Raw genomic sequence first — 14,333 nt, forward strand, 5'->3', positions numbered from 1 at the left:
CTGCTTCCCAGCTTTCTGCTTCCCTTCTAATCTTGGTTGCATTGGCTTTGTTTGTGCAAAACCTTTTTAATTTAATGTAATGAAAATTATCCATTTTGCATTTCATAATGTTCTCTATCTCATTTGGTCATAAATTCTTTCCTTCTCCATAGATCTGACACATAAACTATTCCTTGCTCTCCTAGTTTATTAAAAGTTTCACCCTTTATATCTAAATCATGTACCCATTTTGACCTTATTTTTATACATGGTGCTAAGATGTTGGTCTATGCTCAGTTTCTGCCAGACTGTTTTCCAGTTTTCCAAGCAGTTTTTGTCAAATAGTGAGTTCTTACCCCAAAGGCTGGTGTCTTTGGGTTTATCAAACAGTAAATTACTATAGTCATTGACTACTGTGTCTTATGTAAGTAACCTATTTCACTGATACATCATTCTATTTCTTAGCCAGCACCTAGTAGTTTTGATCGTTGCTGCTTTATAATAGTTTTAGATCTAGTATGGCTAAGCCACCTTACCTTGCATTTCTTTTCATTAATTGCCTTGATATTCTGGACCTTTTATTATTCCAGATGAATTCTGTTACTATTTTTTCTAGCTCTATAAAATAATTTATTGATAGTCTGATTGGTATTGCACTGAATAAATTTAGGTAAAATTGTCATTTTCATTATATTTGCTCAACTTACCTGTGAGCAACTGATATTTTTCCAGTTATTTAGATATGATTTTATTTGTGTGAAAAGTGTTTTATAATTATGTCCATATAATTCCTGGGTTTGTCTTGGCAGATAGATTCCCAAATATTGTGTACTGTCTATAGTTACTTTAAACAGAGTTTATCTTTCTAGTTCTTCCTGTTGGCCTTTGTTAGTAATATATAGAAATGCCAATGATTTATGTGGGCTTACTTTATATCTTGCAACTTTGCTAAAGTTGTTAATTATTTCAAGTAGTTTTTTTAGTGGATTCTCTAAGTATACCATAATATCATCTGCAAAGACTGATAGTTTTGTTTCTTCATTGCTTATTCTAATTCTTGGAATTTCTTTTTCTTCTCATAGCTAAAGCTAACATTTCTAGGGCAATACTGAATAACAGTGATGATAATGGGCATCCTTGTTTTACCCCTGATATTATGGGAATGCTTCTAGCTTATCCCCATTACATATCATGCCTGCTGATAGTTTTAGATAGATGTTACTTATCATTTTAAGGAAAATTCCATTGATTCCTATACTGTTGAGTGTTTTTGATAAGAATGGGTGTTGTATTTTGTCAAAAGCTTTTTCTGCATCTATTGAGATAATCATTTTCTGTTAATTTTGTTACTGATATGGTCAATTATACTCATAGTTTTCCAGCCCTGCATTGCTAGTACAAATCCTGCCTGGTTATAGTGTATTATCCTCTAGATAAATTGTTATAATGTCTTTGCTAATATTTTATTTAAAATTTTTGTATCTATATTCATTAGGGAAATTGGTCTATAATTTTCTTTGTTTTGGCTCTTCATAGTATAGGTATCAGCACCATTTTTGTGTCATAAAAAGAAATTGATTGGAGTCCTTCTTTGCCTATTTTTCCAAACAGTTTATATAGTACTGGAATTAATTGTTCTTTAAGTGTTTGGTAAAATTCACTTACAAATCCATCTGGCCCAGGAGATTTTTTTATTAGGGAGTTCATTGATAACTTGTTCAATTTCTGTTTTTGAAATGAGGTTAAATATTTTATTTCCTCTTTTGTTAATCTAGGCAATTTATATTTTTATAAATATTCATCCATTTCACTTAGATTGTCAGATTTATTGACATACAGTTGGGCAAAACAGCTCCTAATTATTGTTTTAATTTCCTCATCATTGGTGGTGAATTCATCCTTTCCATTTTTGATACTGGAAACCTAGTTTTATTATTTCTTCTTTTTATTCAAATTAACCAAAACTTTAACTATTTTACTGATTTTTTCCCCATAAAACCAGCTCTTAGTTTATTAGCTCAATAGTTTTCTTAATTTTCTTAATCATTCCTTTAATTTTCAGAATTTCTAATTTGGTATTTAATTGGAGATTTTTAATTTGTTCTTTTTCTAGCTTAATTGCCTACCCAATTCATTGATTTCCTCTTTCTCTATTTTATTCATGTAAGCATTTAGAGATATAAAATTTCCCCTAAGAACCGCTTTCGCTGCATCCCATAAGTTTTGATATGTTGTCTCACTATTATCATTCTCTTGGATGAAATTATTGGTGGTTTCTATGATTTCTTGTTTGACCCACTCATTCTTTAGGATTAGATTGTTTAGTTTCCAATTGATTTTTAGTCTATCTTTCCATGGTCCTTTATTACAAATAATTTTATTGCATCGTGATCTGAAAAGAATACACTGACCATTTCTGCCTTTCTGCACTGGATTGTGAGGTTTTTATGCCCTAGTACAGGGCTGTCCAAAATGCAGCCCACGGGCTGCATGCACCTGCAGTGCAATTTATGAGGCCCACCTACAAGCATAGGAATTCACACAAATATTTTAGTAAATGAAGCCAAGCTACTGCAGAGCTCTCACTAAAATAGCAAATCAAAACACAATGTCTATTGTTTCAACAAAAACCTAAGGCTGGACAGCCCTTCCCTAGTATGTGGTCAACTTTTTGCACCACTGAGAAAAGGGTATATTCCTTTCTATATGCATTGAATTTTCTCCAGAGGTCTACTATATCTAACTTCTCTAAAATTCTTTTTCACCTCCTTTTTCTTGTTTATTTTGTGGTTAGGTTTATCTAATTCTGAGAGGGGGAAATTGAGGTCCCCCACTAGTATAATTTTGCTTTCTATTTCTTCCTATAATTCACTTAACTTCTAGTCTAAAAATATGGATCCTATACCACTTGGTGTGTGTATATATATATATATGTGTGTGTGTGTGTGTGTGTGTGTGTGTGTGTGTGTGTGTGTGTGTGTATACACACATACACACATACACACATATATGTATGTGTATATATATATATATATATATGTTTAGTATTGATATTGCTTCATTGTCTATGGTACCTTTCAGCATGATGTAGTTTCCCTTCCTTATCTCTTTTAATTAGATATATTTTTGCTTTTGCCTTGTCTGAGATCAGGATTAGTATCCCCGCTTTTTTTTTAAACTTTAGCTGAAGCATAATATATTCTGCTCTGGCCTTTTACTTTTATTCTGTGTGTGTCTCTCTGCTTCAAATGTGTTTCTTGTAAACAACATATTGTAGAATTATGGTTTTTAATCCACTCTGCTATCTGCTTCTGCTTTATGGGAGAGTTCATCCCATTCACATTCAGTTATGAATACTAGGTCTTTCTCTCCATCCTACTTTCTCCACTATTTCTGCTTTTCTCTCTCCTTTCTCCCTTTCCCTCCTCACTAGTGTTTTGCTTCTGACCACCGCCTCTCTTAATCTCCCCTCCCTTCTCTCAGTCCTCCTCCCTTTTATTTCTCTTTTCCCCTACTTTTTTCCTCCCTTTTTCCCCCCGTCTCCTCCCACTTCCCTATGCAGTGTGATAGGTTTCTATACCCAACTGAGTGTGTTACTCCCTCTTTGAGCCAAATCCAATGAGAGTAAAGTTCAAACAATGCTTTCCTCCCTACTTTTCTTTTCCTCTACTGTAATCAGTCTTTGCACATCTTCATGTGATATAATTACCCTTTTCTGCCTCCTCCTTTCCTCTTTTCCCAGTACAATTCTTTCTTTTTGCCTCTTATTTTATCATCACATCAAATTCAACTTATTCCCACACCCTCTATGTATACCCCACTTCTAAATGCCATAATAAAGATACAGTTCTTAGGAGTGACAAGTAACATCTTCCCATGTAGGGATGTAAACAATTTTACCTTACTGAATAACGTTTTTTTCTTTCCTGTTTACCTTTTCACATATGCTTCTCTTTTTTTAATCATGAATGACTGAAAGTCTCCAACATCACTGAATGTCCATCTTTTCCCCCGAAAGACTATACTCAATTTTGCTGGACAGCTGATTCTTGGTTATGTAATCCAAACTCTTTTCGCCTTCTGATCCTTTAAATTAGAAGCTGCGAAGTCCTGCATAATCCTTACTGTGGTTCCATGATATTTAAACTGTTTCTTTCTGGCTGCTTGCAGTATTTTCTCTTTGACCTGATAATTCTGGAATTTGGCTACAATATTCTTTGGAATTTTCATTTTGGGATCTCTTTCAGGAGGTGATCAGTGGATTCTTTCAATGACTATTTTGCCCTCTGATTCTAGGACCTCGGGGCAGTTTTCCTTGATAATTTCTTTAAAGTGTTGTCCAGGCTCTTTTTCTGATCATGGCTTTCAGGTAGTCCAATGATTCTTAAATTCTCTCTCCCGGATCTATTTTCTAGGTCAGCTGTTTTTCCAATGAGGTATTTTACACTGTCTTCTATTTTTTCATTCTTTTGATTTTGTTTGGCTGATTCTTGATGTCTTATAGAGAGTCATTAGCTTCCACTTGCCCCATTTTGATTTTTAAGAAATTATTTTCTTCAGTTAGCTGTTGTACTTCCTTTTCCATTTGGCTAATTTTACTTTTTAAGGAGTTGTTTTCTTCATTCAATTTCCAAGCTACTGACTCTCTTGCATACCTCTTATTTCCTTTCCCAATTTTCTTCTACTTCTCTTGACTTTTGCAATTTTTCGTGAGCTCTTCCAAGAAAGCTTTTTGGCCTTGAGACAAATTCAGATTCCTCTTTTGGAGTTTCAGATACAGGTATATTGATAGTGTTGTCCTCTTCTGCATTTGTATTTTGATTTTCTCTGTCACCATAAAAGTTCTCTATTGTCAAGGTTCTTTTTTGCTTTTTGCTCATGATGCTTGTTATTTCCTGGCTTTAAAGTTGGGCTCTCCTGCTGGAGCACAGGGGGCACTGGCCCAAGCTTCTTCTGCTGCAGGCCAGTGGCACTAGGTTTGTGCCCTGGGGCCTCAGGTGCTGGCGCCTGGAAGCTGTAGTAGTCTGGCAGCTTATCTGGTGCTGAGCTGGGGTCCTAGTGGTGGTGTCTGGCATGTGCTGAGACCAGGCAGTGTTTTGTGCATTTTCCCAGGCTACCCTGAAGCACAGGGACATCTGCTTCTAGAGGAAGCCTGCCCACCTTGGGCTGCACTGAAGCACAAAGAGGTCCAGCTGCTGGAGGATGTCTGCCCACCGGGGGCTGCACTGAAGCACAGGGTTCAGCTGCTGGAGGATACCTACCGACCCAAGGCTGGGTTGAGGCATGTGGGGATTCTCTGAGGTAGAGTCTGCCAGCATCCCTGGCTGTGCTAAGGCTTGTGGGGGGAGGGGGTCCCTGGTGTTGGTGTTTGCCTGCTCCACCACTCTGAGGCTCAGGATCTCCTGCTGGTTTGCTGACGTGGAACTCGCTGCTAGCTTGCTGGGATGCCTCCTGTCCTGGACTACATTCCTCTTTTACCCAAGTGATACAGACATTATCTGCCAACTCTTTAGATCTCCTGCATCAAAAGACTGACCTTCCTTGTCTTTCTGTGGGCTCCACTGTTCCAGGATCAATTCTGTGACACTATCTTATGGATGTTCGGGGATGAGAATGGGAGAGGGACAGGCATCTGCTGCTTACTCTGCCATCTTCTTACCACTTTATTATAATACTAAAAGGTCTTCCCATTCCCACCCTTTTCCCACAATACACAATTATTAAGGCTGAATGGTCATGCTGCTTCTGTGTGAATACTTCCTGTATTCAGAAAGGAGGAAGAAAAGACCTTAGCAAAGAATATGGCCATTACAAGCCTTCCATACTCTGCTAGGCACTTTCTCAGATCCACCTACAATTATCTATTTCCTTTCACTTGTATTTGCCTTCTTTCCCCAAATTCTACCTTTGGTGATCTGATTTTATCCTTGACAGCCCATTTCATATGCCTCCTTCTCTATGATTCCCCCTTCTTCCAATGTTCTCTCTATACTAGCACCTTGTTTGTATCTCTGTCGTGCATTTATTATAGTCTATTTTGTTTTGTAGCTATTTGTTCAATTTAATTCAACAAAGCATTTATCAAGTACCTACTTTGTGCAAGGCACTATATTGGGTGCTGTGGATACAAAGACAAAAATAACAAATTTATGTATTTGTATATTTGTCTTTTCTGTCTTACTAAAATGTAAGCTTGGTTGAGGCAGGGAATACAGTATTTTGGAGAGTATTAGATTTGGAAACAAAGAACATGAGTTCCAATTTTGACTCTGCTACTTACTATGTGACCTTGGGCAAGTCATTTCATCCCTGATCCACCGTTTCCTCATTTGTAAAATGGTTGGAAAGAGGCAAGATTGTACTCGATAGTCTCTAAGATTTAAATCCTAGCTCTGCGGCTTACTATTTCTGTGGCCTTAGGGAAGTAATTTAAACTCTCTAGGCCTCAGTTTCTTAGAGTTAGACTCACTGGCTTCTGAGATCCCATCCATCTGCAGATCCATGATCCCATGAGGCTTCCTTCTAATACTCTATAAATGGGTGTGTATTCTGATTATGAGATTAATATTATATGAAAATTGATTTATAAAATATATATCCTGAGGATATTTAAGAATCAAAAATAAGGGTAAGCTTGGTGGGAGATGTCATAAAATGATTATTAACATTAACCTCTGAAATCTCTAAAAAAATTGTAAGGGAGAACTGAAAAGAACTTTGGACTGAGAGGCTGAAAACTCTAGTTCTGGTCTTATGTCTACCACTTACTATCTTTGTGACCTTGGGCAAGTCAGTGAACGTCTCTGACCCTTAATCGCTGCTTCTGTAAAATGAAAGTTAATAAAATCTGTCTTGCTTACTTCACAAGTCTGTTGTGAAAGTCAAATAAAACACTTGAGATGAAAGTATTTTAAAAGACTGTAATATGACAATGAAGATGTTATTTTAAAAAATTACATTTTCACAAAGAAATATAGTATTACTACATATATTAAAGGTGTTATCCTGGTACCATAACTTTACCCTAACATATATGTTCAAATTATGAAAAAGTGTAAACAAATACTTATTATAAGATTTAAACTCCATATTTCATTTTTCAAAGTATACTTACTAGGTCATAGTTGTAGAGTGGTTGACATACTTTTTCTAGTGTGTACAAATATCTAACATTATCTTTTGATTCATTTGCTGTATCTGTAATTCTTGCATCCAAATCACGCCAGTTCTAAAGAAAAAAATTATCTTGAGAAAGAATATCTAGTAACACCAAAAGGGACAAATAACACTAATATAATGTATTGCTTTACAGTTTATAAATCATTTTCCTTACAAAAATCTTTTGACATAGATACCAAATACATTCCCATTTTATAGATAAAGAAACTGAGGCTCTGAGGGATCAGATGACTTTGACACAGCTATCATATGAACGTGGTAGGATCCAAACCCAGGTTTCCTGACTGTAAATACAGTGTTCTCTCTACTAAGTCTCACAGCATTTCAGTCAGAAAAAGAACTTTATTTTATTCAAAATATTATGGTTGACCCCTTTTTTTATTTTATTTTATTTTATTTCTATACATACGATAACACAAGTAGTTTTTTGTTTGTTTGTTAGAAAACAACATACAGGGAAGACAGCTTGTCCTGTTTAATCTCTGTATCTCCCTGATATCTAAAACAGTAGTCTGAACATAATAGACATTTGACAAATGTTTCCTAAGGTTGAAAGATGACATTCAAAGATGGATATTCAATGAAGAACTACAAAATACTCTTTACAAAAATAAAAGATAACAAATAAAAAGAGATTATTAATTTTTATGGCTTGGTAGTACAAAATAATTTATAGCTTTAGTGTTGTGCTAATCATACTACCAAAATCTTACTCTATAGAGTAAGATAATATGATAATACATTTATAGAACAAAAATGGCATTTAGACAAACAACATTTTATTTCAAGGGAAATAATGAAAAAATTAAGAGATTAATTTGGAATATGGTAATGGGGAAGAGAGTAGTTTAAGTTGAAAGCTAAATTGCAAAGATCAAAGGAAGGAAAAGGAAATGGAGGCAGTGAGAGAAAACTTTTTATAAGGAGTATGGGTAAGAAAGAGAGAAGAAAAATAGACTGACAGCTTGAGGGGAAAGTAGGGTCTATTTAGTAAAGGTTGTTTAGAGATAGGGAAACTTGGAAATATTTGAAAGAAGTATGGAAGGAATTAGCTGAAAATTTGTGAGGAGGAATAGATTGGTATGTCTTATATACTTATATGTATATTTATATGTATAATATGTAATACATATCATATGTATATGTAAAACATAACTAATGTGTGACATTCATGTATATATACATGTATATGTGCATGGTGTATATATGATATAGTATATATTATATTATAGATCTATATATCCCCAGCCTACATTTCCAATTGCCTACCAAACAATTCCACCTCAATGTCCCAAAAGTAACACAGCATGTACAAAACTGGAGCTTTCTTCCCCTAAAAAGATTTATCCTTCCAATATTCCTATTTTCTTGACTGGCATCATCATTTCCACTATCATCTAGACTAGATTCTAGATTTAAAACCTCAGAATCACATTTTCTTTCTTTACAATGGTTTTACTCTCTATTGCTTCCCTCTGCTTTATGAAATGATATTGCTCATAATCATTTGTTATCCCGTGAAATTTAATGCACAAGTTGATATTCTAACTTGGTGCTGTCTCTGGAAACTCTCTCTCTCCATCTGGAAAATAAGTATTTCTTGACTAAGGTGCTTCCTGGGTTCTTTTGGTCCCTTTGTTACAACAACAAATTTACATAGATGAACTTTTATATGAAATTATTATGATCCAATGTCATGTCATTTTTATTGTCCATTTCTCATCTTTTAATTTTCAATAGATTGTTTAAATAATTCAGGGTTAAATCTTAATTGTACATCATATCTTTCTTTACTATTCCTTCTTGTTGATTATAAATTCCAATCTTAGTTCAGTAAATAAAATAAATAATAAGAGAGAAAGTATGGTTGGTATACTGGAAAAAACCCTGGAATCAGTGGATAGCCAGCAGGCTCTGGCTATGCTACAAAATAAGCTCTGTGACCTTGAACAAGTTATTTCACCTATCTGAGATTCAATTTCTTCATCTATAAAGTATAAGATTAAATTGTCTCTAAAGTCCCTTCTAGCACTAAAACTCTTCCACTCTACAAAATAGGTTTGTTAAATTAAAATCCATAAGCCATAATACTATAGATTTAAATGAATTAAACCTAGTCATTTCAGCTAACTTAACAAATCCACTAGCCGACATTTCCCTTAATATCCCAATTAGTGTCAAAATAAGTAACCTTTAAAAGGGGAGTAGAATTGTAATAAACACTGGGGACTTTGGGCTTTGCCAGTCCTACTGATGAATATCTGGCCACTGGACCCAGATGGCTCTGGAGGAGAAAGTGAGGCTGACGACCTTGCACAGCCCTCCCTCCCTCACATCAATGTCAACTACAAATAATGTCATCATTTCCCTGGCATCATGGTTCTCTTAGAAAATGAAGGACAAACACAACCTGTGAGTAGTCCAAGCTGCCTGAATGGGGACTCAGCCAGTTGGGTAACTCAAGTTGTCCTCTCTTTTGATGACCAGAAGCTGCCCAGTTAACTTGGGTTTTACTGGCAAGATTCCTCTGTCCTTTCCTTTCACCCTCCCTCCCTTCCTTCTTTCCTTCTCTTTTCTCGAAGACCAAACCTTAAACCCATTTCACTCTGGAGCTCATAGATTGGACAACAATAGGTCCCTGACCAGGCTCCACTTAATGGCTATATTTTGAGCCCTCCACGCTGGGAGGGGAAGACCCTCAGGGTTGCTGTTCCAAAGAGAAAGAGTTACCATTGGCATTCACTCTAAGCCAGGAGGGCCCAAAATGCAGCCACTAAGTGGAGTTTGGGCAGGGACCTATTAATGAGCTTGAGGAAGGAAGGCAGGCAGGAAGGCAGAAAGGAAGGCAGGAAGGCAGGAAGGCAGGAAGGAAGGGAGGAAGGAAGGACAAACACAATGACCCAAGAAAAATTCTAGAGCAGGTTACAGAATCTGGCACTAAGCACCATGCTAGAATATTTATCAACTATAGAATCAGTATCTGCATATACTACAAGTGTCAGTAAGACTTTGTTGACCAAAATGAATTCTTTATTTTGACTGGACTTTTACTGGTATTTCACACTATTCCCTTCCCCCTCGCCATTTTAAGTCTTTAAAGTTACTTAATTTTTCAATACTAAATGGTATCAAAGTAAGATATACCCTAAATTGAATTTGAGGGTTATTTCATCTAGTAAAAAAAGAAATGACCAATCAGAGTTTTTAATTGATTTCAATGAACTTTGGTATGTTTGGGATTACAGAGAAATGGGGATGTGCTGAATGCTGGAATTGTACAATTAACAGACTCATTTATCTCTTAAGTTAGTGCTATATTTGCTCCATAGAGGCATATTTCTATCACGTCAGTGTTATCTATACTTATTTGTGTTGTCTTGTCTTTCTAATTAAATTGCAAAAAAAAAAAAACCCTTAAGAAAAGTTATCATGCTTTCACTTTCTCTGCTGTTATTCAGTTGTTTCAGTCATGTCTGATTCTTCATGACCCAGTTTGGGGTTTTCCTGGCAAAGATATTAGAATGGTTTGCTATTTTCTTCTCTGGCTCATTTTACAGATGAGGAAATTGAGGTAAACAAGGTTAAGTGACTTACACAGGGTCACACAGTTAGAAAGTGCCCGAGGGAGGGGCGGAGCCAAGATGGCGGCTGGTAGCACGGACTAGAGTGAGCTCCGTACCCGAGTCCCTCCAAAAACCTATAAAAATGGCTCTGAACCAATTCTAGAACGGCAGAACCCACAGAACAGCAGAGGGAAGCAGGGCTCCAGCCCAGGACAGCCCGCATAGTCTCTGGGTGAGCTCTATTCCACACGGAGCTGGGAGCTGGGAGCTGGGAGCTGGGAACGGAGTGGAGCGGAGCCCAGCCTGAGCGGCGTGGACGATCCAGTCCAGAAGCCGGGCGGAGGGGGCCCTAGCGCCCTGAATACGTGAGCAGTTACCAGACCCCTCGACCCACAAACACCAAAGACTGCGGAGAAGGTTAGTGGGAAAAGCTGCGGGAGTGGAAGGAGTTCGCGGTTCGGCTTCCAGCCCCGGGGGCAGCGGAGGTGGGGCAGCTACAGCTGTTGTTACTTCCGGCTCCAGGCCCACCTGGTGGGGGGAATTAAGTGGCGGATCACAGCAGGGGTGCACAGCCTGCCGAAGATCTGAGCCCAGTCTGGACTGGGGGTCCTTGGGGAAGGAGGAGTGCGGCTCTGACAGAGCTGGCACCTCCCCCCCAAACGTAGAACATAGAACTCTGTAATCTACAAGCAGTCATACCCCACTGAAAAACTCAAGGGTCAAGTTAGTTGGTTGGGAATACGGCCAGGACGCGAAAACGCGCCCAGATTCAGTCTCAGACTTTGGATTCTTTCTTTGGTGACAAAGAAGACCAAAACATACAGCCTAAAGAAGACAGCAAAGTCATAGAGCCTACAACCAAAGCCTCCAAGAAAAACATGAACTGGCCCCAGACCATAGAAGAACTCAAAAAGGATTTGGAAAAGCAAATTAGAGAAGTAGAGGAAAAATTGGGAAGAGAAATAAGAAGGATGCGAGAAAACCATGAAAAACAAGTCAATGACTTGCTAAAGGAGACCCAAAAAAATACTGAAAAATACACTGAAGAAAACAACACCTTACAAAATAGACTAACTCAAATGGCAAAAGAGCTCCAAAAAGCCAATGAGGAGAAGAATTCCTTGAAAGGCAGAATTAGCCAAATGGAAAAGGAGGTCCAAAAGACCACTGAAGAAAATACTACTTTAAAAATTAGATTGGAGCAAGTGGAAGCTAGTGACTTTATGAGAAATCAGGATATTATAAAACAGAACCAGAGGAATGAAAAAATGGAAGACAATGTGAAATATCTCCTTGGAAAAACCACTGACCTGGAAAATAGATCCAGGAGAGATAATTTAAAAATTATTGGACTACCTGAAAGCCATGATCAAAAAAAGAGCCTAGATACCATCTTTCAGGAAATTATCAAGGAGAACTGCCCTGATATTCTAGAGCCACAGGGCAAAATAGAAATTGGAAGAATCCATCGATCGCCTCCGCAAATAGATCCCAAAAAGAAATCTCCTAGGAATATTGTTGCCAAATTCCAGAGCTCCCAGATCAAGGAGAAAATACTGCAAGCAGCCAGAAAGAAACAATTTGAATATTGTGGAAACACAATCAGAATAACCCAAGATCTGGCAGCTTCTACATTAAGAGATCGAAGGGCTTGGAATGCGATATTCCAGAGGTCAATGGAGCTAGGATTAAAACCTAGAATCACCTACCCAGCAAAACTAAGTATCATGTTCCAAGGCAAAATATGGACTTTCAATAAAATGGAGGACTTTCAAGCTTTCTCAGTGAAAAGACCAGAACTGAATAGAAAATTTGACTTTCAAACACAAGAATCAAGAGAAGCATGAAAAGGTAATCAAGAAACAGAAATTGCAAGGGACTTACTAAAGTTGAACTGTTTTGTTTACATTCCTACATGGAAAGATGATGAGTATGATTCATGAGACCTCAGTATTAGGGTAGTTGAAGGGAATATGCATATATATATATGCATATATATATGTTTATGTATATATATAAGTGAATGTGTATGTATGCATGTATCTATGTGTATATGTATGTATGTGTATGTATGTGTATATATATATATATATGTAAAAGAGAGAGAGCAGACACAGGGTGAGTTGAGGATGAAGGGAAGATAGCTAAAAGAAATAAAATGAAATTAAGGGATGAGAGAGTAACTTACTGAGAGAGGGAGATAGGGAGAGATAGAATGGGGTGGATTATCTCCCATAAAGGTGGCAAGAGGAAGCAGTTCTAGGAGAGGAGGGGAGTGGGCAGGTGAGGGGGGAATGAATGAACCTTGCTCTCATCAGATCTGGCCTGAGGGGGAATACCATACATACTCAGTTGGGTATCTTACCCCACAGGAAAGAAGAGGGAGGAAGAAAAAAAAAATAAAAGGCAGGGGGATGATGGAGTGGAGGGCAGATGGGGGTGGAGGTAATCAAAACAAACACTTTGGAAAGGGGACAGGGTCAAGGAAGAAAATTCAATAAAGCGGGATGGGTTGGGAAGGAGCAAAATGTAGTTAGCCTTTCACAACATGAATATTGTGGAAGGGTTATACATAATAATACAGGTGTGGCCTAGGTTGAATTGCTCAACTTCTTAGGGAGGGTGGGTGGGAAAGGAAGAGGGAAGGGAATTTGGAACTCAAAGTTTTAAAATCAGATGTTCAAAAACAAAAAAACTTTTTGTATGCAACTAAAAAATAAGATACACAGGCAATGGGGCGTAGAAATTTATCTTGCCCTACAAGAAAGGAAGGGAAAAGGGGATGAGAGGGGAGGGGGGTGATAGAGGGGAGGGCTGACTGGGGAACAGGGCAACCAGAATATACGCCATCTTGGAGTGGGGGGGAGGGCAGAAATGGGGAGAAAATTTGTAATCCAAACTGTTGTGAAAATCAATGCTGAAAACCAAATATGTTAAATAAATAAATTGCATTTAAAAAAATAAAAATAAAAAAAAAAGAAAAAAAGAAAAAAAAAAAGAAAATAAAGGCAGAAAATTAAAAAAAAAAAAAAAAGTGCCCGAGGACAGATTTGAACTCAGGAAGATAAGTCTTCTTGACTCAAGACCCAGCCTCCCTCCACTGAGACCATAACATTCACCAGCATACATAATACATTGCTGACTTTTTTAATAGCATTGGGATGGGATGGTGTTTTAAGACATGTTCTAAATAACATGAAGGCTAGTCAAGCAGTCACTCAAGCAATCAATCAATAAGCATTTATTCCATATGAGACACTATGGTAGGTGTTGGCAATACAAGTTCCCCAAATAAAAATAGTTCCTGTCCTCAAGTTTGCTTTTTATCAGGGAAAACAACATATGTCAATACGTATAAAATGCATACAAAACAAATATAAGGTAATTGAAGGGTAAGGAGGCACTAGGATTTTGGGGGATCAGGAAAGGCTCATGGAGAAGTATGCTCTTGTGCTGAACTTTAAAGGAAGGGAGGGTATTTAAGAAAGGGAGGTGAGGAGAAAGCATATTCTCAGAATAAGAATCAGTACAAAGACATTGAGGCAGGAAGGAAACATTATATGTTATATGTTATATGTATTATGCCAGGCACTGTGCTAAGCAGTAGAGATA

The 14,333-nt window shown here is 37.3% G+C and overlaps 1 protein-coding gene across 1 annotated transcript in view; it reads right to left on the reverse strand.

The window, feature by feature from the left end:
• DNAH8 (dynein axonemal heavy chain 8) overlaps positions 1-14,333 on the reverse strand; it is a 504,073-nt gene that overhangs the window by 446,397 nt on the left and 43,343 nt on the right. The window contains exon 8 of the mRNA XM_036768363.1: positions 7,094-7,207. Within this exon, the coding sequence (XP_036624258.1) occupies positions 7,094-7,207 (114 nt within the window). The remainder of the gene's footprint in view (positions 1-7,093; positions 7,208-14,333) is intronic.

The sequence above is a fragment of the Trichosurus vulpecula genome, chromosome 7, assembly GCF_011100635.1.
Source record: "Trichosurus vulpecula isolate mTriVul1 chromosome 7, mTriVul1.pri, whole genome shotgun sequence".
In the NCBI taxonomy this organism is placed as follows: Eukaryota; Metazoa; Chordata; class Mammalia; order Diprotodontia; family Phalangeridae; genus Trichosurus; species Trichosurus vulpecula.